This window comes from Sinocyclocheilus rhinocerous, unplaced genomic scaffold (assembly GCF_001515625.1).
Source record: "Sinocyclocheilus rhinocerous isolate Xijiao unplaced genomic scaffold, SAMN03320098_v1.1 scaffold1316, whole genome shotgun sequence".
NCBI classification, from domain to species: domain Eukaryota; kingdom Metazoa; phylum Chordata; class Actinopteri; order Cypriniformes; family Cyprinidae; genus Sinocyclocheilus; species Sinocyclocheilus rhinocerous.
Window position 1 is genome coordinate 267,008 of NW_015646346.1, and position 18,303 is coordinate 285,310.

General features: G+C 35.1%; 1 protein-coding gene across 2 annotated transcripts; it reads left to right on the top strand.

Moving 5' to 3' along the window:
• The first annotated feature begins 10,167 nt into the window (after positions 1 to 10,167).
• LOC107707348 (uncharacterized) lies at positions 10,168 to 15,748 on the top strand. Of its 2 annotated transcripts, none has more exons than XM_016511341.1 (4): positions 10,168 to 10,468; positions 10,819 to 11,172; positions 11,636 to 11,704; positions 15,595 to 15,748. In XM_016511341.1, the coding sequence occupies exons 1-4, from the start codon at positions 10,174 to 10,176 to the stop codon at positions 15,675 to 15,677; spliced, it is 801 nt and encodes a 266-aa protein (XP_016366827.1). In that variant the 5' UTR covers positions 10,168 to 10,173; the 3' UTR covers positions 15,678 to 15,748. The 2 variants fall into 2 exon arrangements, with proteins under 2 accessions (XP_016366827.1, XP_016366828.1); XM_016511342.1 differs by lacking the exon at positions 15,595 to 15,748 and adding an exon at positions 11,936 to 12,071.
• Positions 15,749 to 18,303: the final 2,555 nt, after the last annotated feature.

The window sequence follows — 18,303 nt, forward strand, 5'->3', positions numbered from 1 at the left end:
CAATGTACTAACTCAAAGATGTATTTGCAGATTGTAAACAACAGAGACGATTGTTGTAATTGTTTCGTTTTGAAATGTTGTTGTATGCATTTGTTATTTTTATTACATTTATTTTATTTTCTTAAATGTGTATATATATAGTATTTATAGAGTTTTAGCTTTTAGTTTTAATTACTTTTTCTTATTTGTAAGTCGCATTCGATAAAAGTGTCTGCTAAATGACTAAAAGTAAAGTAAAGTAATACTGTCCCATTCTGTGCTTGCAGGTATGCATTATTGTATTTATATTGTTTTATTATTGTTACATACATTTTCAAAGTTCACAATTTTCTTGTTAGTTCTATATAAAACATCTCTTTGGTGTTATGCATTTTATTGAGTGGAACAATTTAAGATATAAAAGAAAAAAATACATTCTGTAACTCTCTGAGGAGAGATTGTAAACAGAACAGAGACGATTGTTGTAATACTGTCCCATTCTGTGCTTGCAGTAAACACCTTAACACTCTACTGGTGTTCGTCCTGTTTGGCGGGATTGGTCCTGTGGTGCATAAGAAATCTGCTACAGATGTATCATTAATTGATTAAATACGATGTTTTTCATTATTAATTTTTTTTTTTTTTTTAGCTGTCATAGCTTACCATAAAACCAGTTTTATACATAGTAGGTTATATGACTGTATCTGACTCTGTGTTCATGTAAAAAAGGAAGCATATAGTTAGAAAATAAAAGCTTGTGAGTCTATTGTTTATCTCTTTGTAGAACTGAGAAGCAGAACAAGACACAGCACATGAGTTCAAAAATAAATTTTAATAAGGGGATTTACACGATAACTCTGTCCTGATACAGTCTTGTTAGGTTAAGAGACAATAAAACATCATCTGAGAAATACTGCAATGCCCAAAACAGCAGCTAGTCCCCAAGCGGCACATTGAGCTGATGGATGCTGAAGTATGACCGATTACCCACAAACAGGATTACACATCTAATAGTCTCAATGTAAGAACGGCTGCTCAGAGGGCTTTCTAGTGGAAATTACTATGGCTAATAGTCTATTCTGATTTCCATTTGCCCTTTTAGGCTTGCCTTCAATATAATGATGATTTATTGATACAATTAATGCTCAGTGTTGGACATTTAAAATAGAAACTGTGGGTAATCTTATTATTTTTATTACAATGAATCAAGTTTTCAATTTGTTCAGAAAAAGAGCTTTCCCAAATTTAGGAAAGATTGGCTGAAGTTTATTTTATTAAGAAACCTGGTAATTTTAGTCTGACTTTGATCATTTGTGTGGTGCAGTTAACAGGTTGTTTAAAGTTATTAAAGGATTGTGGAGTTAAATTATTGACAGCAAACCTGCAAGCAGAGCTGGAGAAAACTCATTTCACAATTAAAAGGGAAGTTTCTTGAAGGAGCATAGGTGAAAAACTGACTGCTTTAGGCTTAGAAAGAAGGTAGAAAAAAACGTTGCTTGTTTCAGAGACAAAAACTACTTGCATTATAAGTAGAGAAATAATTTTTAAAAATGTATTTGATATATTCCCCCTTATTGGGGGAAGTGAACTGAAAGTTTCTTTTTTTTATTGCATTTTTGCAATTAAAGGGAAATTTTATAATTATAATAATACAACAAAATAAAATAAAGACAAAACAGCAAAATACAGAGAAAGTGAAACTGAAAGTTTCTTTAAAATTGTGTGGAGTAGTTCTAGTGTGGTTCATGTGAGGAAAAAGAATAATTAAATAAGATGAAAATTGCTGTTTGTGACTCCAGTCTGATCATAATTTGATTTTGGTTCATTTTATTGCTGTTGTTGAATGCCTGTGTGTGCGTGTGTATGCGTGTGTATGCGTGTGTATGTGTGTGTGTGTTTGTGGTAAAGACTGAAAATAAGAAAGAATGTGAGGCAGTGTTGTGGTGAGTTTTTGTGACTGTGCATCCAGTGTCGCTCTAGTATTTATAGCAGAGGTCAAGTCTCTGCTGCCTGAAAGTATGGTGTCACTTCTCGAGTGACAGCTCAAAAGTTTCCTTCAGAACAACACCACATCCTGTTCCCTTCTTATTACTTCTCACTTCTGCTTCTCTCTTCCTATTTTCATCCCTCCTGTTTTTGTACTCTCTCTCCTTGTCTTTGTTCTACTAGTAAAAAAAATGCTTTGTCTTTTTAATTAGTTTTTTTCTTTTTCTTTTTTCATTAAGTTTACTATCAGAACAACAATATGACTGAAAAGTTCCATTGAAAAATTACCATGTAATTATGGTATTTGGTAATGTGTATGGTTTGTCAGCTTTTTGTTTTAATAACAGCTGCACTCAAGCTACATTATATTTGTGTCTGATCATCATGTTCTTCAGCATGATTTGGGATGAAGAGTATCTTGCGCTTCAATGGAAGCAGGAACATCTGACCGTCTGTACAAAGAGTCACATGATCAATGTTACAAATGTACTTATTTCATTAGTGAGTTAGAGAATCATAATATTTCTTCTCTGTTTTATGTTTTAACTTTGTTTATTTACCGGTTTAAGCTTGATTTTTGAATGCTTTGATTTGGATTTCCAGCCCTAAACTGCTGATTAGACAGCTTATTGAAGTACACAGGTTATGTTAGACTTTTACACTGAGGACAAATATGTCAGCCTTGTAGTGAATCAGCCCTCCCTGCTGTTCCTCAGCAAGTGCAGCCGTCAACACAACACTCCACATCTTTTTTTTCTTTCCAGCCAGCCTTGTGCTCCAGGCACTGCAGAAAAAGCTGAGGGTGGGATGGAGATTTGTGTAGATCGGTTACCTGGGGATCATTTTGGAGATTCTTAGTAAATCTGTGATAAATCAATCAGACTCTGCAAAACCCAATGAGATTCCACTTATTTTGTGCTGGAAGCACAGCAGATGCAGATGCACTAGACTGGAGGTAATTGGGTAGGGATTATATGTGACAGCAAAGATCAAGTACTGGGGTGGATGCACAAGTGGATTGTGGGATAGCAATAGACCGTTTAGACCCTCTCAGCTGTATAGCCATTACAAGACACTCAATAAATACGGTAATAAAGTTTCTTTATAACTTTATATTTAATGATTAAAGCCATCTCTAATAAAATGTTTGGGGTCAGTAAATAAAAAAAAAAAAATTATTCAGCAAGAATGCATTAAATTAATCAAAAGTGCCAGAAAATACTTTTATAATGTTAAAAAATTAAATTTCATATAAATGCTGTCCTTTTGAACTTTAATCAAAAGAATTCTGAAATATCCACAAAAATATTAAGCAGCACAACTGTTTTCAACATTGATAATTAGAAATGTTTCTTGAGGACCAAATCAGCATATTAGAATTATTTCTGAAGGATCATGTGACACTGAAAATTGGAGTAACGGCTGCTGAACATTCAGCTTTGCGACCCCAAACTTCTGAACATAGTGTAGTTTGCTTACATCAAATAAATCAATAAAGAACACGTAGTGTATTTAATCTAATTGGATTCTCTGTTTTTTTGTGTAGTTGTTGTGACCAGCAAATGAAATTTGTGTTTGCTGTACTTTAGATCTTTACCAAGAATTGTCATGCTAAAAGCCTGTTTCTGTTCATGTATTGGGCAGTGGTGACTTTTGAGGGGGTGGTGTGGGAGTAAAAACAATGACCACAGCGTAGACTGACCTAATATGAGTTCGGTGTGGTTTAACCAAAGCACACAGTACTGCCACTGTCTACCAGATAGCAGTGCATATGTCTGCTGTCTGCTTAAACACTATTATCAGACTTGCATTTCGCACATATAGTGTATTTAGAGTAAATGCTTTTGGAGCTTAGTCATAAGATGTTTTTCAACACACATCGTCTGAGATGGGGGAAAAACAGGACTGCTTAACGATACTAATGTGTCTGCCGACAGGGATTATAAAAGCACTGTGACGGGATTTGGATGCAAGCCTTGTGGGTCATAGTTGGAGGTATTACAGTGATGTCATATGTTGGCATTTTTTCCTGTTCTGCTGCTGTTTCAGTTTCAGTGGAATATCTCTTCCTATGAGCCACATCCTTGAACTGCATCATTTCTCTGGCTCTATGGTCAGCAAAAGCACCTTTGATGGTTTTCTGCTGTTTTCAGGGGCCATTTTAGCAGGTCATGAATCCATTACGATTAAAGTGAATCATCATGGCCTGGTTTTCGTGGCCAGTGACGGACAAAAGGGACAAACCTCTCTTAAAACACCTTGACTTAAATCTTCAGTGTACCTCTTTATCTGTCTGTAAGTAGCTGTGACTAAATCTGTTTGCTTTGATCTGATTTATAGACTTTTATTTCAGGCACAAATAATCTTACAATCATGATTATAAAGATTATATCAGCATATAAAATGGAATAATGTTGATTTAATCATCTGCTGTGGCAGCTGAAGATTTTGGCTTGTGGAAATGATAGCAGAGGCAGTCACAGAGGGTTTAATGGAGAACTGAACACAAAGACTGGCACAGCAGTGAGAAGACTGAAATCCCTCCCACATAATGCCCCTTCAGCAATCTGTCCCCATTCTTCTGCAGCATTGGCTAGTCATGCTCCATCAGCATCTTGTTTATTGGAAGAAAGAGGAAAGGAAACAGAAAAATAAGAGTGAGAGAAAGCATTAATAGCTGTGAGTGATACCATCCATGTGTCTGCTGGCAGGATCTAGTGCTGGTCCTTCTACACAGCAGGACAGCAGGGAGCGAAGAGTCTTTGAATACAACACAATACAACATATACGCGTGACAATGCTGAATTAAGACCGCTCAATTCAGAAATAAAATAATAATGCATTAATAGAAGGGTTTTGGACTATTCAGAATTAACTAAATAAACAGGATGCAGGATTTTAATACAAATTTAGAACTAACTGCTGTAGGTGTTTTTTTTTTTTTTTTCAAATGCGTTTCATTTTATCAGTATGAATTACCCATAAATTTGTAATTAGTTTATTGTAAATTTGTAATGCCACCTATAGAAATGTTATTTAATTTATATATTTACATGAAATTATTTATTTATTTTGAAGCCACTAACCCCAAACCCAACTATTAATTAATATTAACTAGCCCATCAAGGAAATTATAAATTGAGAAGAATGTTATTGAAGCCTCAAATATAACCCTAATACAGAAGAACCTATCTGTGAAATCTGATTGCTTGATAGGAATGTTGTTCCAGGACCAAAAAGAATGTTGATGCAGGAATATGTCCTGCTTAGTAAAATCCCTGTAAGCACTGAAGGAAATGAAGAGGAATATGTCAAGTAAAGTGATTAAATCTGGAATTCCATTGCACTAGTCATAAATGGGCAGTAATGTTTTTGGAATGACAGCCTCATCATTTCCTGAGATCTTTACATAGTTTTCTGCATGTGTCCTCTCACCCCTTTCTCACTTTTGACATTCTGACCAATCTAGGGCTCACTTTTCCTTTTTGTTGTGGTCCTATATACATAGACATAAACCCTTTCATCACATAATGTGCACATGTTTGATACAGTCTTGGCATGTGTGGCTGTTTCTCAGTCAAGTGAGAACAGCATGCATGGCATACCAGGTGGAAACATTAGAGTGCGGATGGTCTGTGTTTTTTCTTGTGTGTTCTGTGGGAACACTGACTGAGATGCAGGTGCTCTGTGCCAGAACAGAATTGAGGCATTATACCCAGGAACACCCTGTTCTTCTCTTAGAGGTTGAACCTCTGTTTTTTTCCTTATCATCTCTGTTGTTCTTGAAAAGATGCTGGGAATAAATCTAGTGAGGAAAAAAATCTCCTTCAGTAGATAATTCTTCTGCTCTTTGTTCGTCATATAGACATATAGAGTCTTATTGAACAGCAAAAATATGTGTTTTAGGTATATTTTATATATACAGTATATCTAAACATACAAAATATTGATTAAATTAATAAATAAATTTAAATGTATTTTTAATTATTTTTAGTTCTTGTAAGTCTTTTTAGTAGTTTCCTCATATTTCATCATCAGTCATAAACATATTTACATATAAACATATTTGTCTATAATATAATAATATAATGTCTATAAGAATAATATAATTTATATTTGCATTTTGCATTTACCCAAAATGTATTTTCTTGCCTCTTGAAGTACATTTCGTACTATATTTTGGCATTGGAGGGTTTAATCAAATATATTTTCAATTTGGTAAAAAAAATAATAGTAAATTAGCCATGCTGGTTACAACACATTCATTATTATTATTATTATTGCTATTATTTTAATTAATTTTTTTTTTTTTTTTTAGCTGTCATAGCTTACCATAAAACCAGTGTCTTATCGTTGGGTAATCATTAGTGTTGTAACTTGGTAGAGATGTCTAATGGCCTATAAAGTATGGTTGCAGTGCTGTAACAGATGTGATGAATTACACAGAAAGAGAATATTAAAAGGTTTTTTTTTCCCCTGAAGAGAGGTATAATCATAAGATTTGTTTTAAACTTTAAAGCAAAGGACCGTTTCTAAGAGGAACACGAAGATGTCCATGTCAATTTAACAGTTGGATCCTTGACCCATTAAAAAAATGTTGCTCAGCCGCTCATGATCATCATTAAAAGCATATTCAACTGCGAAAGAGATCTGGTTCTATTTCACTGCAGCCTGCAGTTGTTTTTGTTTTGTTTCAGAGTTACGTCCGGTGTTACGAGATTTTCTGTTTCAGTGGGCGGAGCATACATGAATATTCATAAGTTTCCCGGACATGCGCGTGGAACCAGGTGGAACTGAGAATTTCAGTTCACGCTCCTTAGCGCCGCGCCACACAAATAGCATATGAACCAAACTCAGCAACATAGCCTATATCTCTCAGTCTTTTCCTTTCGTTTTGTTAATCTGTTAATTAGGCTATTTAAGTCAAATATTTCGCATATTCATTCATTTTATATATAGGCTATGATTTAATAAAAACAGATTTTGTTATTTTTAGTTAAACGTAATTTTTGTTGCTTGTCTGCGCTCGTCCGCCGTCTTTTTCTCTTCTCCGACCCCGCAGCTCTCTCTCCGATAGCTTAGTGTTAGTGGCACCAGTCTAGGTGTTTCCAGGTTTTACTCGTGCTATTTCTCCATGTTGGGAGTTTGGTTTCGCACATATTGCACCATGCATTCTTATCCTTTTCTCCGATGAACTGAAAATAACAGGAGTGTGTCCATCTCACAAATGTAGAATCCGTCTCTGCAGTCATCTCAACCATCTAATTCCAGCAACAGGAAATAGACGAACTATTTTACCCGCGGAATTTTTTCTCTGGTGCTGTTTTGCTGTGTTGGTAAATTCACCACTTAATTTTGAGTTAAAATATGTTGTTGTAACTTGCGTTACTGGGATTGTAACGAGTAATAATATTACCCAAATTTTATTAGTAATGCGTTATATTACTGCGTTACAGCAAAAAGTAATATACTACTGTAATATTATTACTTTTGTAATGCGTTACTCCCAACACTGAAGACCACACACACAAGCATGGAAGTGTTCCTGTAATAAGTGCAATTTTGGATTGAACAAAATTGTATGGACAAAAGTTTAAAAGTAGCCTACATTTGGTACACTGTAAATGAGAAAACAAATACTTCACTGCATTTTACGAAATGTAAGACACTCGAAGTGTGTGCTATTTAATTCCATACGAAAGGTGTATTTATCATCTATTTGTACTTTAATACAAACACGTATTTTGGATTTTTATAGAAATATGACAGCAATCACATATCTCACACAGAGATCGCACTGTCATAGTGTTTGGGAATATTCATGCACCCTTTTCACAAGACTGATGACGCGTTTAACGGTCATCAGCATCGTAAAACCTCGAAAGTTTTTCATATTTGTAATTTTAAAAAAAACGTATGTACATTTATAACACAATTATTTGTATTATATCACCTTTGCATCAAAAAAAAAAAAAAACGAGTTTATGCTAATGCGAGAGTGTTTCTAATGCAGCGTCTATGAGGGATGGTAAATTTGACATCGTTCTCTCTTCTGACTGCCGTTATCAGTCTCTCTCAATTTTTTTCCTTTTATTGAAAGTCATGAAAACACTATCGTGGAGTTTTTCTTTTGCTGTTTGTAATGCTTTTATGTTTCATAATCATTAAATACTATTAAAATACAAAAAAAGTTAACAAGAACAAAAATAAACACACATTAACACGTTCATAATTTTATGTAGGCCTATTTATTATTTTTAGTATCTTGACACTTTCCCGAGCAGCGTTTTGAGCTCTGATAAGATAATGGTCGTAGAGCGCCCTCAGGCGACCGTTAATTTTACATCAGACTGAATACACCTAACGTTACTGTGATTAACGAACATTTTTAAATTATCCACCAAATTATCATCATTTTTGTAAGTTAACAACGATGCCACCTCAGTAAATTAGTAAAATATTAAACTGAGTTATTGCGGTCGGTTGTACACTCGAAATCAGAATGAACTGTGGGTAAAAAGTAGTGGACGAATGTAGGAAATGAATTCGGACAGCACTACAAAATGGCCGACACTCGATTTGCTTATCGCCAAAAAAGAATAAGAAATTGCCCTGTCTGTAAGTAAAAAATCTTTGGTCTTTACCAAGACTTAAAACGTTGACAAATTTAAAGGGGTCATATGATGCTGCTAAAAATAACATTATTTTGTGTATTTGGTGTAATGAAATGTGTTTATGCGGTTTAAAGTTAAAAAAACAAACATAATTTTACTGTCTTACTTGATAACTTTGTGTATGTGACAGATCACCTTTGTAGCCTTCTCACATAATGTTTGTCATTTTTTGTCAATGTTGATTTGTTATGTTTTACAGCATCCTACACATTTTCGGTCCAAGCCTGATGCAGAGAAGTTCTGCTGGGATGGGAGGTTCGAATATCCTTGCTGCAGTTTCACCAGTGCAGAGAATCAGATGAAGCAAGATGTCTTTTTTTATTCTTCTTTGAGCATACGGAGGACCTGTACACATTCAGATCAAATTCTCTTGATGAACAAGACTTGAAGGGCATGCCATGCTCCATGAATAATCTATCAGAGCAAGGAATCTCTCTATGCAGTATATCTATGTGTAGCCTACTGCATAACAAGAACTGTTCGTCTGACTTCATGATATTGAACAAATGTATTTTTGTATAATTATAAATATAATTATTTTTGTAAAATAATAAATATAAAAATGCCAAATGATGAAGTGATGATGGATTTAGTTTGTGCCATTTTAGCCTAACCATCCTTTACAAACATAAAAACACATTTATTAGTGAAATGAAAGATAACATTATTTTACTCAGATCCCCGAAACTGCCATAATTGCTTTAACATACTTCTGGGTTTCCCCGGAATGGGGATGGGGAATCACAAGGTGATGTATTGGACACAGACGTGGCTTCTGACATCACACTTGGATGTGCTCGGGGTTGGATGTGCAGCACAGAATACAGCGAGCCATGCTTGCCTTCTTGGGCTCCTTTATGTTTTCGCACTGTATTTTTGGGGACATGCCCAAATGGTCAAAATACAAACTAAACATTCAAAATGCCGGACCTAAAATTCATGTAAACACAGTGAACATAAGCAGTTAAAGTATTTTTTCTGTGTTCAAATACCTAATTCTGTCCCAGCTTATTTTGCAGAGACAACTATAAAGAATGAATTGGTTAATTTCCCCTAAGAACTGCAAACCATATCTCTGTGGACTACAAATGACTAATGGTTTTTGAGGCATTATAGAGATAATTACTTAAGCTTTTAAGAGGGACAATAGAGAAAATTGTCCTTCTTGTGCACTTTTTTATTCAGGATGGTAATCATGTTGTTTTTTTTCTTTCTTTCTTTTTTTTTTCTTAATTGTGGTTTATTTTCTGTTCCTTTTTTGGTTTGTTTGTATCCTTCCTGGATCCTCCTCACCCCGTGCAATGCCTTCTAGACATGTTACTGAAGCTTTGATGTTGTACATGTTTTGCAATTTAAGCAAATGGTTTGTTCATAAAAAATTGTCTTTGACAAAGGCTTACATAACATACATTTAAAAATTAGAACTTTGCAGGGGGGAAATACACGGTGCTTGTTGCATATGCTTTCTAAAGAACATTTAATTTCTTCTCCAGGTGCATCAAGTGTGGTTGCAGACAGTGTTTTAGTGTTTGTGATGGTGGGAGATTCAGTCACTCTACACAATGATGTTGAAACAAACCAGCAAGAAAAGATTAAATGTTTTTTTAATGACATTCGCATTGCTCAAATCAGTGACTATCTCAGTAAGACCTGCACAGATGTTCAGTGTAATGAAGATACTGAGAGATTCAGAGACAGACTGAAGCTGGACAATCAGACTGGATCTCTGACCATCACAAACATCACAACCACAGACTCTGGAGATTATAAGCTACAGATCATCGGCAGCGACAGCATGAGCGAAAAGATCTTTCGAGTCACTGTCCAGGGTGAGTCTTATAATAAATGTTTAAAAATTCAGGTTCTACATGCTTATTCACAATGTGTTTATTATTACAGCAGTGACTCTTGACTTTTGGTTTCAGATTGTGGTTTAGGGACTTTTAATTTGTATTTTCTTGTTTTCCCATTTATTCATTTCTTTCCTGTTCTCTTTTGTTCTAGTAACCAGTTAGTTGTCATTACTCATTGTCCTTACCTGCTTGTGTCTGATTTAGTTAATTGTTTTCTTGTGTATTAATGTCATCAATTATTTTGGTTCAGAGTCTGGTATTTTCTTGTTGTGCAAAGCTGTTATGATTTCCTTTCCAAGTTCTCGTTATTATCTTTGTTTCAACAGAGACGGATAAAACAAAGACCAAGACAGTGAAGGAGGGAGAATCTGTCACTTTAGATCCTGGTGTAATAAAAAACACAAATTATTTGATGACGTGGTATTTTAATGAGACTCTCATCGCTGAAATCGCTAGAGATCCCAGCAAGATCTCTACAGATGATGAGTTTGAAGATGCTGACGGTAGATTCAGAGACAGACTGAAGGTGGATCATCAGACTGGATCTCTGACCATCATGAACACCAGAGAACCGGATTCTGGACTTTATCGTCTTGAGATCATCACCAACAGCAGCAGCATCCGCCGTCAGCACAGCATCAGAATTATCAGTGAAAAGAGCCTTAGTGAGAATGTCACGAGTGAGTATAATTCAGCCATTCAGATAATTTCCCTTGATAAGGTTTAGAATATAATTCAGTGTATTTATGTTTTCCCTGTAGCCTGTCTGAATCGTGTGGCCTCACTGATCTCTATCACTGACAAAGTCACACTAAATGCATGTTGTTCACAGGTCGAAAGTTATTATCATTATGCATAATATCAATTAGTTTACCCACTAGCACTGTAATGCCTTTTGTAGGCAATAAACACTAGATGGCGCCATTTCTGTTCACTTAATATCATGTAACTGATGAAGGTGGAAAGGTGTAAATATTTTTAGATATCTAAAAAAAAAAATTAATTGTCGATCTCTAGTAATAATGACTATGTTTTTCATTCCAGGTTGGATTGTGTATGTATTCGGTATAGGAGGAGTATGTGTTGGTGTTGTGCTGGTGGTTTCTAGTAATAATGACTTTTTTTTTTTTTTCCCCATGACAGGTTTGATTGAGTTTCTTGTTATAGCAGGTGTATGTGTTGGAGTTGTGCTGGTCGTTGCAGCTGTAACAGGTGAGAATTTCTGGTTGTGTTTTCTGTATGTGCATGTGTGGTGTGGTTCCATTCAGTCATCATTACAACATTTTTAATAACTAAATGTTTAGGACAGTACTGCCCCTTTAAATGTGCAAGTTGTTTAGGGAAGATGACTGGATTTTTAACTGCAAAATTATGTGTGTGTGTGTGTAACTGAAACGTCAGTCGTGTTCATTTCTCTTAACTTCTGTGAATGTTTTCTTATAGGATAGTGGTGTAGAGAACTTGTCTGTACAAAGGACGTCCTCTATTCATCTTAAAACATTCAAACATCTGCCCTGTAATTACACAGCCGAACAGTGTCATGTATGGTACAATGTAAAAAAAAAGTAATTGTAATTTTAACTGTAAAAAGGTTTTTTTTCTTTATTTTTTTTTAACTGCTGTAAACCTGTTAAGTTCTCTTACTACACTCAAACAAAATAATTCATTGGATGAACTCAATTTAACTGACGGCAGGATTTGCACTAAGCTGATTAGCTAAAAACTGATTCATGCGATGAAATGTAATTGAGTTGGGCCAAGTCAATTTGATCAAATATAGTTTAAATGAAATTGATACATTGATGAATTGATATTTTTTTATGCTTGTTGAACTCAAACTAAAACATTTAACTAGAAAATATATTATTAGGCAAACAAACCTTCTACACTCAAAAAAGTATACATTGGATTTTCTTAACTTTAGGCATTAACCTGCAATAAGACAGTTTTGTTACATCCACGGCATGCCCAAAGTAGTTGTTTTTTTATTATTAAAACAACTTTGATTCATGTTAGCAGGTCCTCAACCCAAGCACATGCTTTACACTTTACCAATGGTAACCCCCCAAAACACTAACATACCAGAAACTGTTTTAAATACAAACATAAAAGAGCATTAAACATTAACAAGTCACCCAATTTTATCATCTTAATAAAAATAAAAGAACATTTTATTTCAACATTTACGCTCCTTATCCAGCCCTGTGCAAAGCATGATGGGAAGGGGAAATCCACTTCCTTGTTACACAAGTAAAACGTCTCAGGTTACTTATGTAACCATGGTTCCCTGAGTAGGGAACGAGACACTGCGTCCTCTAGGGGTCGCTATGGGGAACGCCTCGTCGTGACCCGTGTCTGAAGCATACATTGAAAAAACACCAACTCGTTGGCCGGCGACAGCCATGACGTCACTACCGGTGCGACTATAGTATAAATAGGCGCCGGGAATGTACTCTCAACTCAAATGAATTAAAGGTGCAATAGTTGATTGTCTTCAGAAACATTTTTTGTTATGCTGGTTGAAAGTCTCTTCACATCCTGACAGCAATCATTAGGTTAAGTGGTCTAAATGTATTTATCTGTATTGTTTTTTTGTTTTTTTTGAGTGTATATATGGAAACTGGTTTGTGTTTGTGTATTTTACACTGTGTGCACCTTCTGTAGCCAATACTGTATCTTTTCATAAGCTAATTATAAAGCTCTTGTTACAAAAAAGGACAAACAAGATGTAAGTAGCAGCATGTCTAATTTCCTCATACTGATGTCTTGTGTACTCTGTGGCATTACTTGTAAAAAAAATATATATATTTTTACTATTCATATTAAAATACGTAATTGTTCTTAATAATGGTTGTAAGTAATTGATGTTATTTCTGCTTAATTGTAGACCTGAAATGCTAACAATGAATTTTTACTTAATAAATCCTTGAAATGTGAACTGACCCATTCATTTTTACCCGTACTCAGCCTGAACCCTTTGAGGGCCCCCTATCGCTCACACACAGATTATTCTCTTCAAAAGCCATCAGTGTCAAGCAGGAGATTCCAGAACATCCCAAACCTTGGGAAGTAACAGTGTGGGCAGTAGCATGTTTATGCACAATAGATTTTCTTTTCAAAGAATGTACTATTTTTTTTTTAATCTATTGTTCCTTTGATACATTTTTAAAGCTCGTTCAATGCAGAAACCTTTTTTTAGTAGCCATGCACTCTTAAAAATAAAGGTTCTTTATTGGCATCAATGGTTCTATAAAGAACTTTAAACATCCATGGAACCTTTCAAATGCAGAAAAAGGTTCTTTATAGTCAATAAAGGTTCTTTAGTTTTTAAAAAAAAATGTTCTTCAAAATGGTTCTTTTAGGAACTGTTCACTGAAAGGTTCTTTGGGGAACCAAAAATGGTTCTTCTATAGCATCACTGCAAACACACCCTTTTGGAACCTTTATTTTTAAGAGAGTGGTTATTGTTCTTAAACCACATCTTCTGAGGAAAAACAATTAGCAACAAATAGTTGTAGCCTAGTGCATTTGCTCCATTAAGCAAGTCACAAGTAGCGTGCAAAACATTTTCAGTTCCGTTTGTAGCAATTAAAAGCGTGTTATCTAAAGGCCCATCATGAGGAACGTTTATTCGTCGTTACATTGTTAACGGTCAGCAACGGGAGGAACACAGGTATGCTTCGCCGCTTGCTGAAGTGAGTCCGCTGAATTGGACTATGCCTACTTTTATACTCCACTATTGGACTAGTTTTGGCCGAATAATCCTTTAAAGGAGTCACGAGTAGCGTGGCAAACAGACTCTTGTTATTCTGTGTTGACGCCTTGGAAACAAAACCGGTTCAAAAACAAAAGTGAGGCCAGCAAGTGTATGCACTTATAATATTCCTCTTAATGTTTCACTTAAAAAATACATGATGTTTGCACATTCCCCATTCACACAGTAATGTTTCATATACATAGAATGTATATTATTTGTCAAACACTATCATCGATAGAGTCTCTAACAGTAAGTTTTGCATTAGCCGCAGTGGAAAAAGCCTTTCAACCACATGCTATTCTCCCCTCTAACATGCGCTCACAAATGCACATCAGCCGATGTTTGATAATAGGCGGTCTTGTACACATGCTGTTAAGAAACAGATTAAATATTTAAGGGAACAAACTCACAACACTCTCAAACTGAGCTGGTACTCCCAGTGGGAATGCTGTGAGCCATATCATGTATGTAAATTATTACATTTTTGTGTCAGAATTTGTGTAAAGTTCAAGTAGATTGTGTCTGTGTGGACTCTCAACCATCCCAAACCTTGGAAGTTGTCCAGTACTTCTAAAGATGCAGAGATCACATACTAAATTCAAATGCCAAATGAAAGTTTCATGTTCTTATGCAGATAGGTGCATACTCAACGTGATTCCCATCTGCAGCTGTCTGGAAAAAAACAGCACACAAGATACAAAACCAAAAATTAACAACATTTCTTAATAAAAGGGATTTAATTAAATTTTAAATCATTGAAAATGTAATTGCAAAGTTCAGATTCAGAAAAAAATGTATGAAAAACAGCAGCAGTGTGATTTACTAGGCTTACGCATTTTTATAGTCACAAGTCACAACCCACCAATTCTACCACTGATCTACTGAACCAGTCAGATCAATAGAATAAAAACTACTATAGTCTTTTTATTTTTATTTGTATTATGTGTGTGTCAGATCATCATAAAGCACAATAAGACACATAAAAATGCACTTACCCGTTTCTGTTTATTTTGTTTGTAGAATGTCGTATCAACGTAAATGATCCCTTTATCACAAGACTGAACTGCTTCATTATCAGTCGCAATAACAACTATAATAAAAATATGCATAATATATCATATATATGCATAATATATAATACAAAGATGCATTAAATCTTAAAATATAAAATATAACTTAATGGCACCATCTATTGTCATACAGCTATACATACATATTGTATGTTGTGATGTTAATTTAATTCACAGAAATGGTAAAACCCAAAAAACTACAAATGCTACTTACAGTTCTTTCTTCAATACTGTAACACTTGCCTTCTTGATCAGTTTTTCTGTGTTTCCTGCAGATGCAGAATATCCTGACTGCGGCTACAATCAACAGAGGTCCAGCAAAAGCAGCAGAGATCAACACTATCAGAGATACGGTTAGTGAAGTAATGTGTCCATCCAGTGCTGTAATCATAAAGAAGGGAATGCATCAGTTTGATCTACAACAAAAGACAGAGAACAGGTCAGTAACTAAACACATATATCAGCGCTGCTGTACCTGAACATGTGTGACAGAGTTTGCTGATGTCCAGATGTTGAGTCTGGTTGCTGATGGAATTGTTGAGCACACAGCTGTAGGTGTTTTTCTCCTGATATTCCACCTCCAGAGGTAGAGAGAGACTGATGCTGAGATCAGACACACTGATGCTGGACAATAAACTGTTTCCTTTGTACCAGGAGAGAGTCACATGACCCACATTCAACACTGAGATCAGATACACTGATGCTGGAAAATAAACTGTTTCCTTTGTACCAGGAGAGAGTCACACGACCCACATTCAACACTGAACACAGCAGTGAACAATATGATGATCCTGATGATGAAGAACAGTTTCTTCTTATGACAGGAACAGGCAGATGAGCTGGAAAACGTGAAAATAAAAATGAAAAAGAAGAAGATGCTTGGTTTAATGCGCTGAGTAAATGTTTAATATAATGAGAGTTAGTGTGTGATCTCACATCTGATATCTTACATAATTGTATAATACAAATGATTCCAGTAAAATAAAGTAAGAATATTTGAAGGACAAATGATGTCTCTACTCACCATAGACAGAAACACTGAATAATTTTGATAACAGTTTCGCTCCACTTCTCTGTACTTCATATTGTCCAGCATGTTGAGTTGTGATGTTTGTGATGGTCAGAGATCCAGTCTGATTGTCCAGCTTCAGTCTGTTTCTGAATCTCCCATCAGTACCATCAAATGTGGAGAAGATTTTAGCTTCTCTTCTGATTTTAGCTATGAGAGTTTTTTCAGCTCCAAATGTCCACAGTATGTCTTCATCGTCACGTATTTCAGTAGGAAGTAAGCAGTTTAGAGTGATAGAATCTCCCTCCATCACTGACACTGACTGTGTTCCATTTGTCTCAGAACCAGACGCACCTAAAGAACATGAAAAGAGTTTGAACCCAGTTTGTGTTGATTTAGAAAGCCTGAAATCAGTTTGCATTAGTTAAATGTGAATTGATCAACGGCATCAAAGACACAAAAGATACAAGTTCACATAATAAACAGACAGATGAGCAACATAAATCTCAGTTTGAAGGGAAGCAAATGCAAAGCAACAGTATATGTTCTAAAACAGAAGAAATGAAGCAGTAAAAATGCTTTTGTAACTCACCAATCAGACGCCTCCTGCACAAACAGAACAAAATAAGCATGTAAAACATTTTGTCTGATCTAAAAAAAGACCATCTGCTGAAAACACATGGTGTGAATCCTCTCTCTACAGAGTTTGACTCTCCTAATGAACGCACATTATCTGTATGTTACATAGTTACATATAAATGCTCTTCTGGCTCTTATTAGGACTTTAAATGTTCTCAAAGTAAAAACACTCATTATTTTTATAATTCAAGATTGTTTTTAAGGTAGCTGTCTAACTATTAAATAAGTAAAAGAAGAGTCTAATAGTAAACGGATAGTGTAAGAGTGAATGAAAAAAACAGGTAAATTTATTTCCCATCCCTCATTGTAGGTGTTACTGAGGTGTGATACGAGCAGCTCAACATGAAACATGAAGTCAAACAGAAACCTGCTGTGGTCTGATTTCCTCACAATGATGGTGTGATCACTTGATGGACAAACATCTCATGCATGAACTTTTGTTGCAGGTGTGGCAGTTTGTAGTTGTAGGCTATCTGTGGTTAAAATGGTGAAAGGCTTCACATCTGGTTGCAATTTCATCTTTTTATCCTAAAATGTTATTTAAAATAAAATTGATTAGAGATCAAATTCATTGTTAAATCAGTGCTTCTCAAGCCTGCACATTTTGGATTTCTCTTTCATCTAGCCCAGCTAATGATTTTTGGTTTCCAGAATGCTAAAAATAACCAAATGGGAACCATAAAAGAATGTTAGGGGAAAGTTCTGTGTTGCTGGAAACATACCTCATTAAACTCATCAGCAGATTGGTAGAGACTGCAAGGCCCAAAATGGGTGTATGATAAGAGAAACATCCAAAACGTGTGGGCTTCAGAAGTACTGCTTTAAATGATTAAGTCATTTGGGTGCATTAAAATAAATCAAATAAATGAAACCTATATATATATATATATATATAAACTATGTAATCTGTCTTTTTTAATCATGTTCTAGCTGTTATTTTATTAATAATAAAAATGAATAAATCAATGTATTAATTAATACATAATTATTCCCTTATCTAGTGAAATATTTGAGGGGACAGCCATTTGTAGAGGTGTCCAAAACCATAGTTTAGGCCCTTATTATCGAGTGCACAATGAAGCATGACTACTGCCCTGTTCAAATACCCACACTTGCGGTCTTTACACTTGACTACTTATATGACGTCTTTCCTGTATTTAGGCCAAGTGTTCAAGTGAGCATGAAGACCACAAGTGTGTGTAGAACTTTTCATTACCTGATGGGGGACACTTATAGTGTTGTAAAAATGCAAAAGTTTATGGAGATTTATTTTTAGTTTCAATACTTTGCATTTTAAAATCAATTTCCAAATGTCTGTTCAGTAGTCCCTATAACA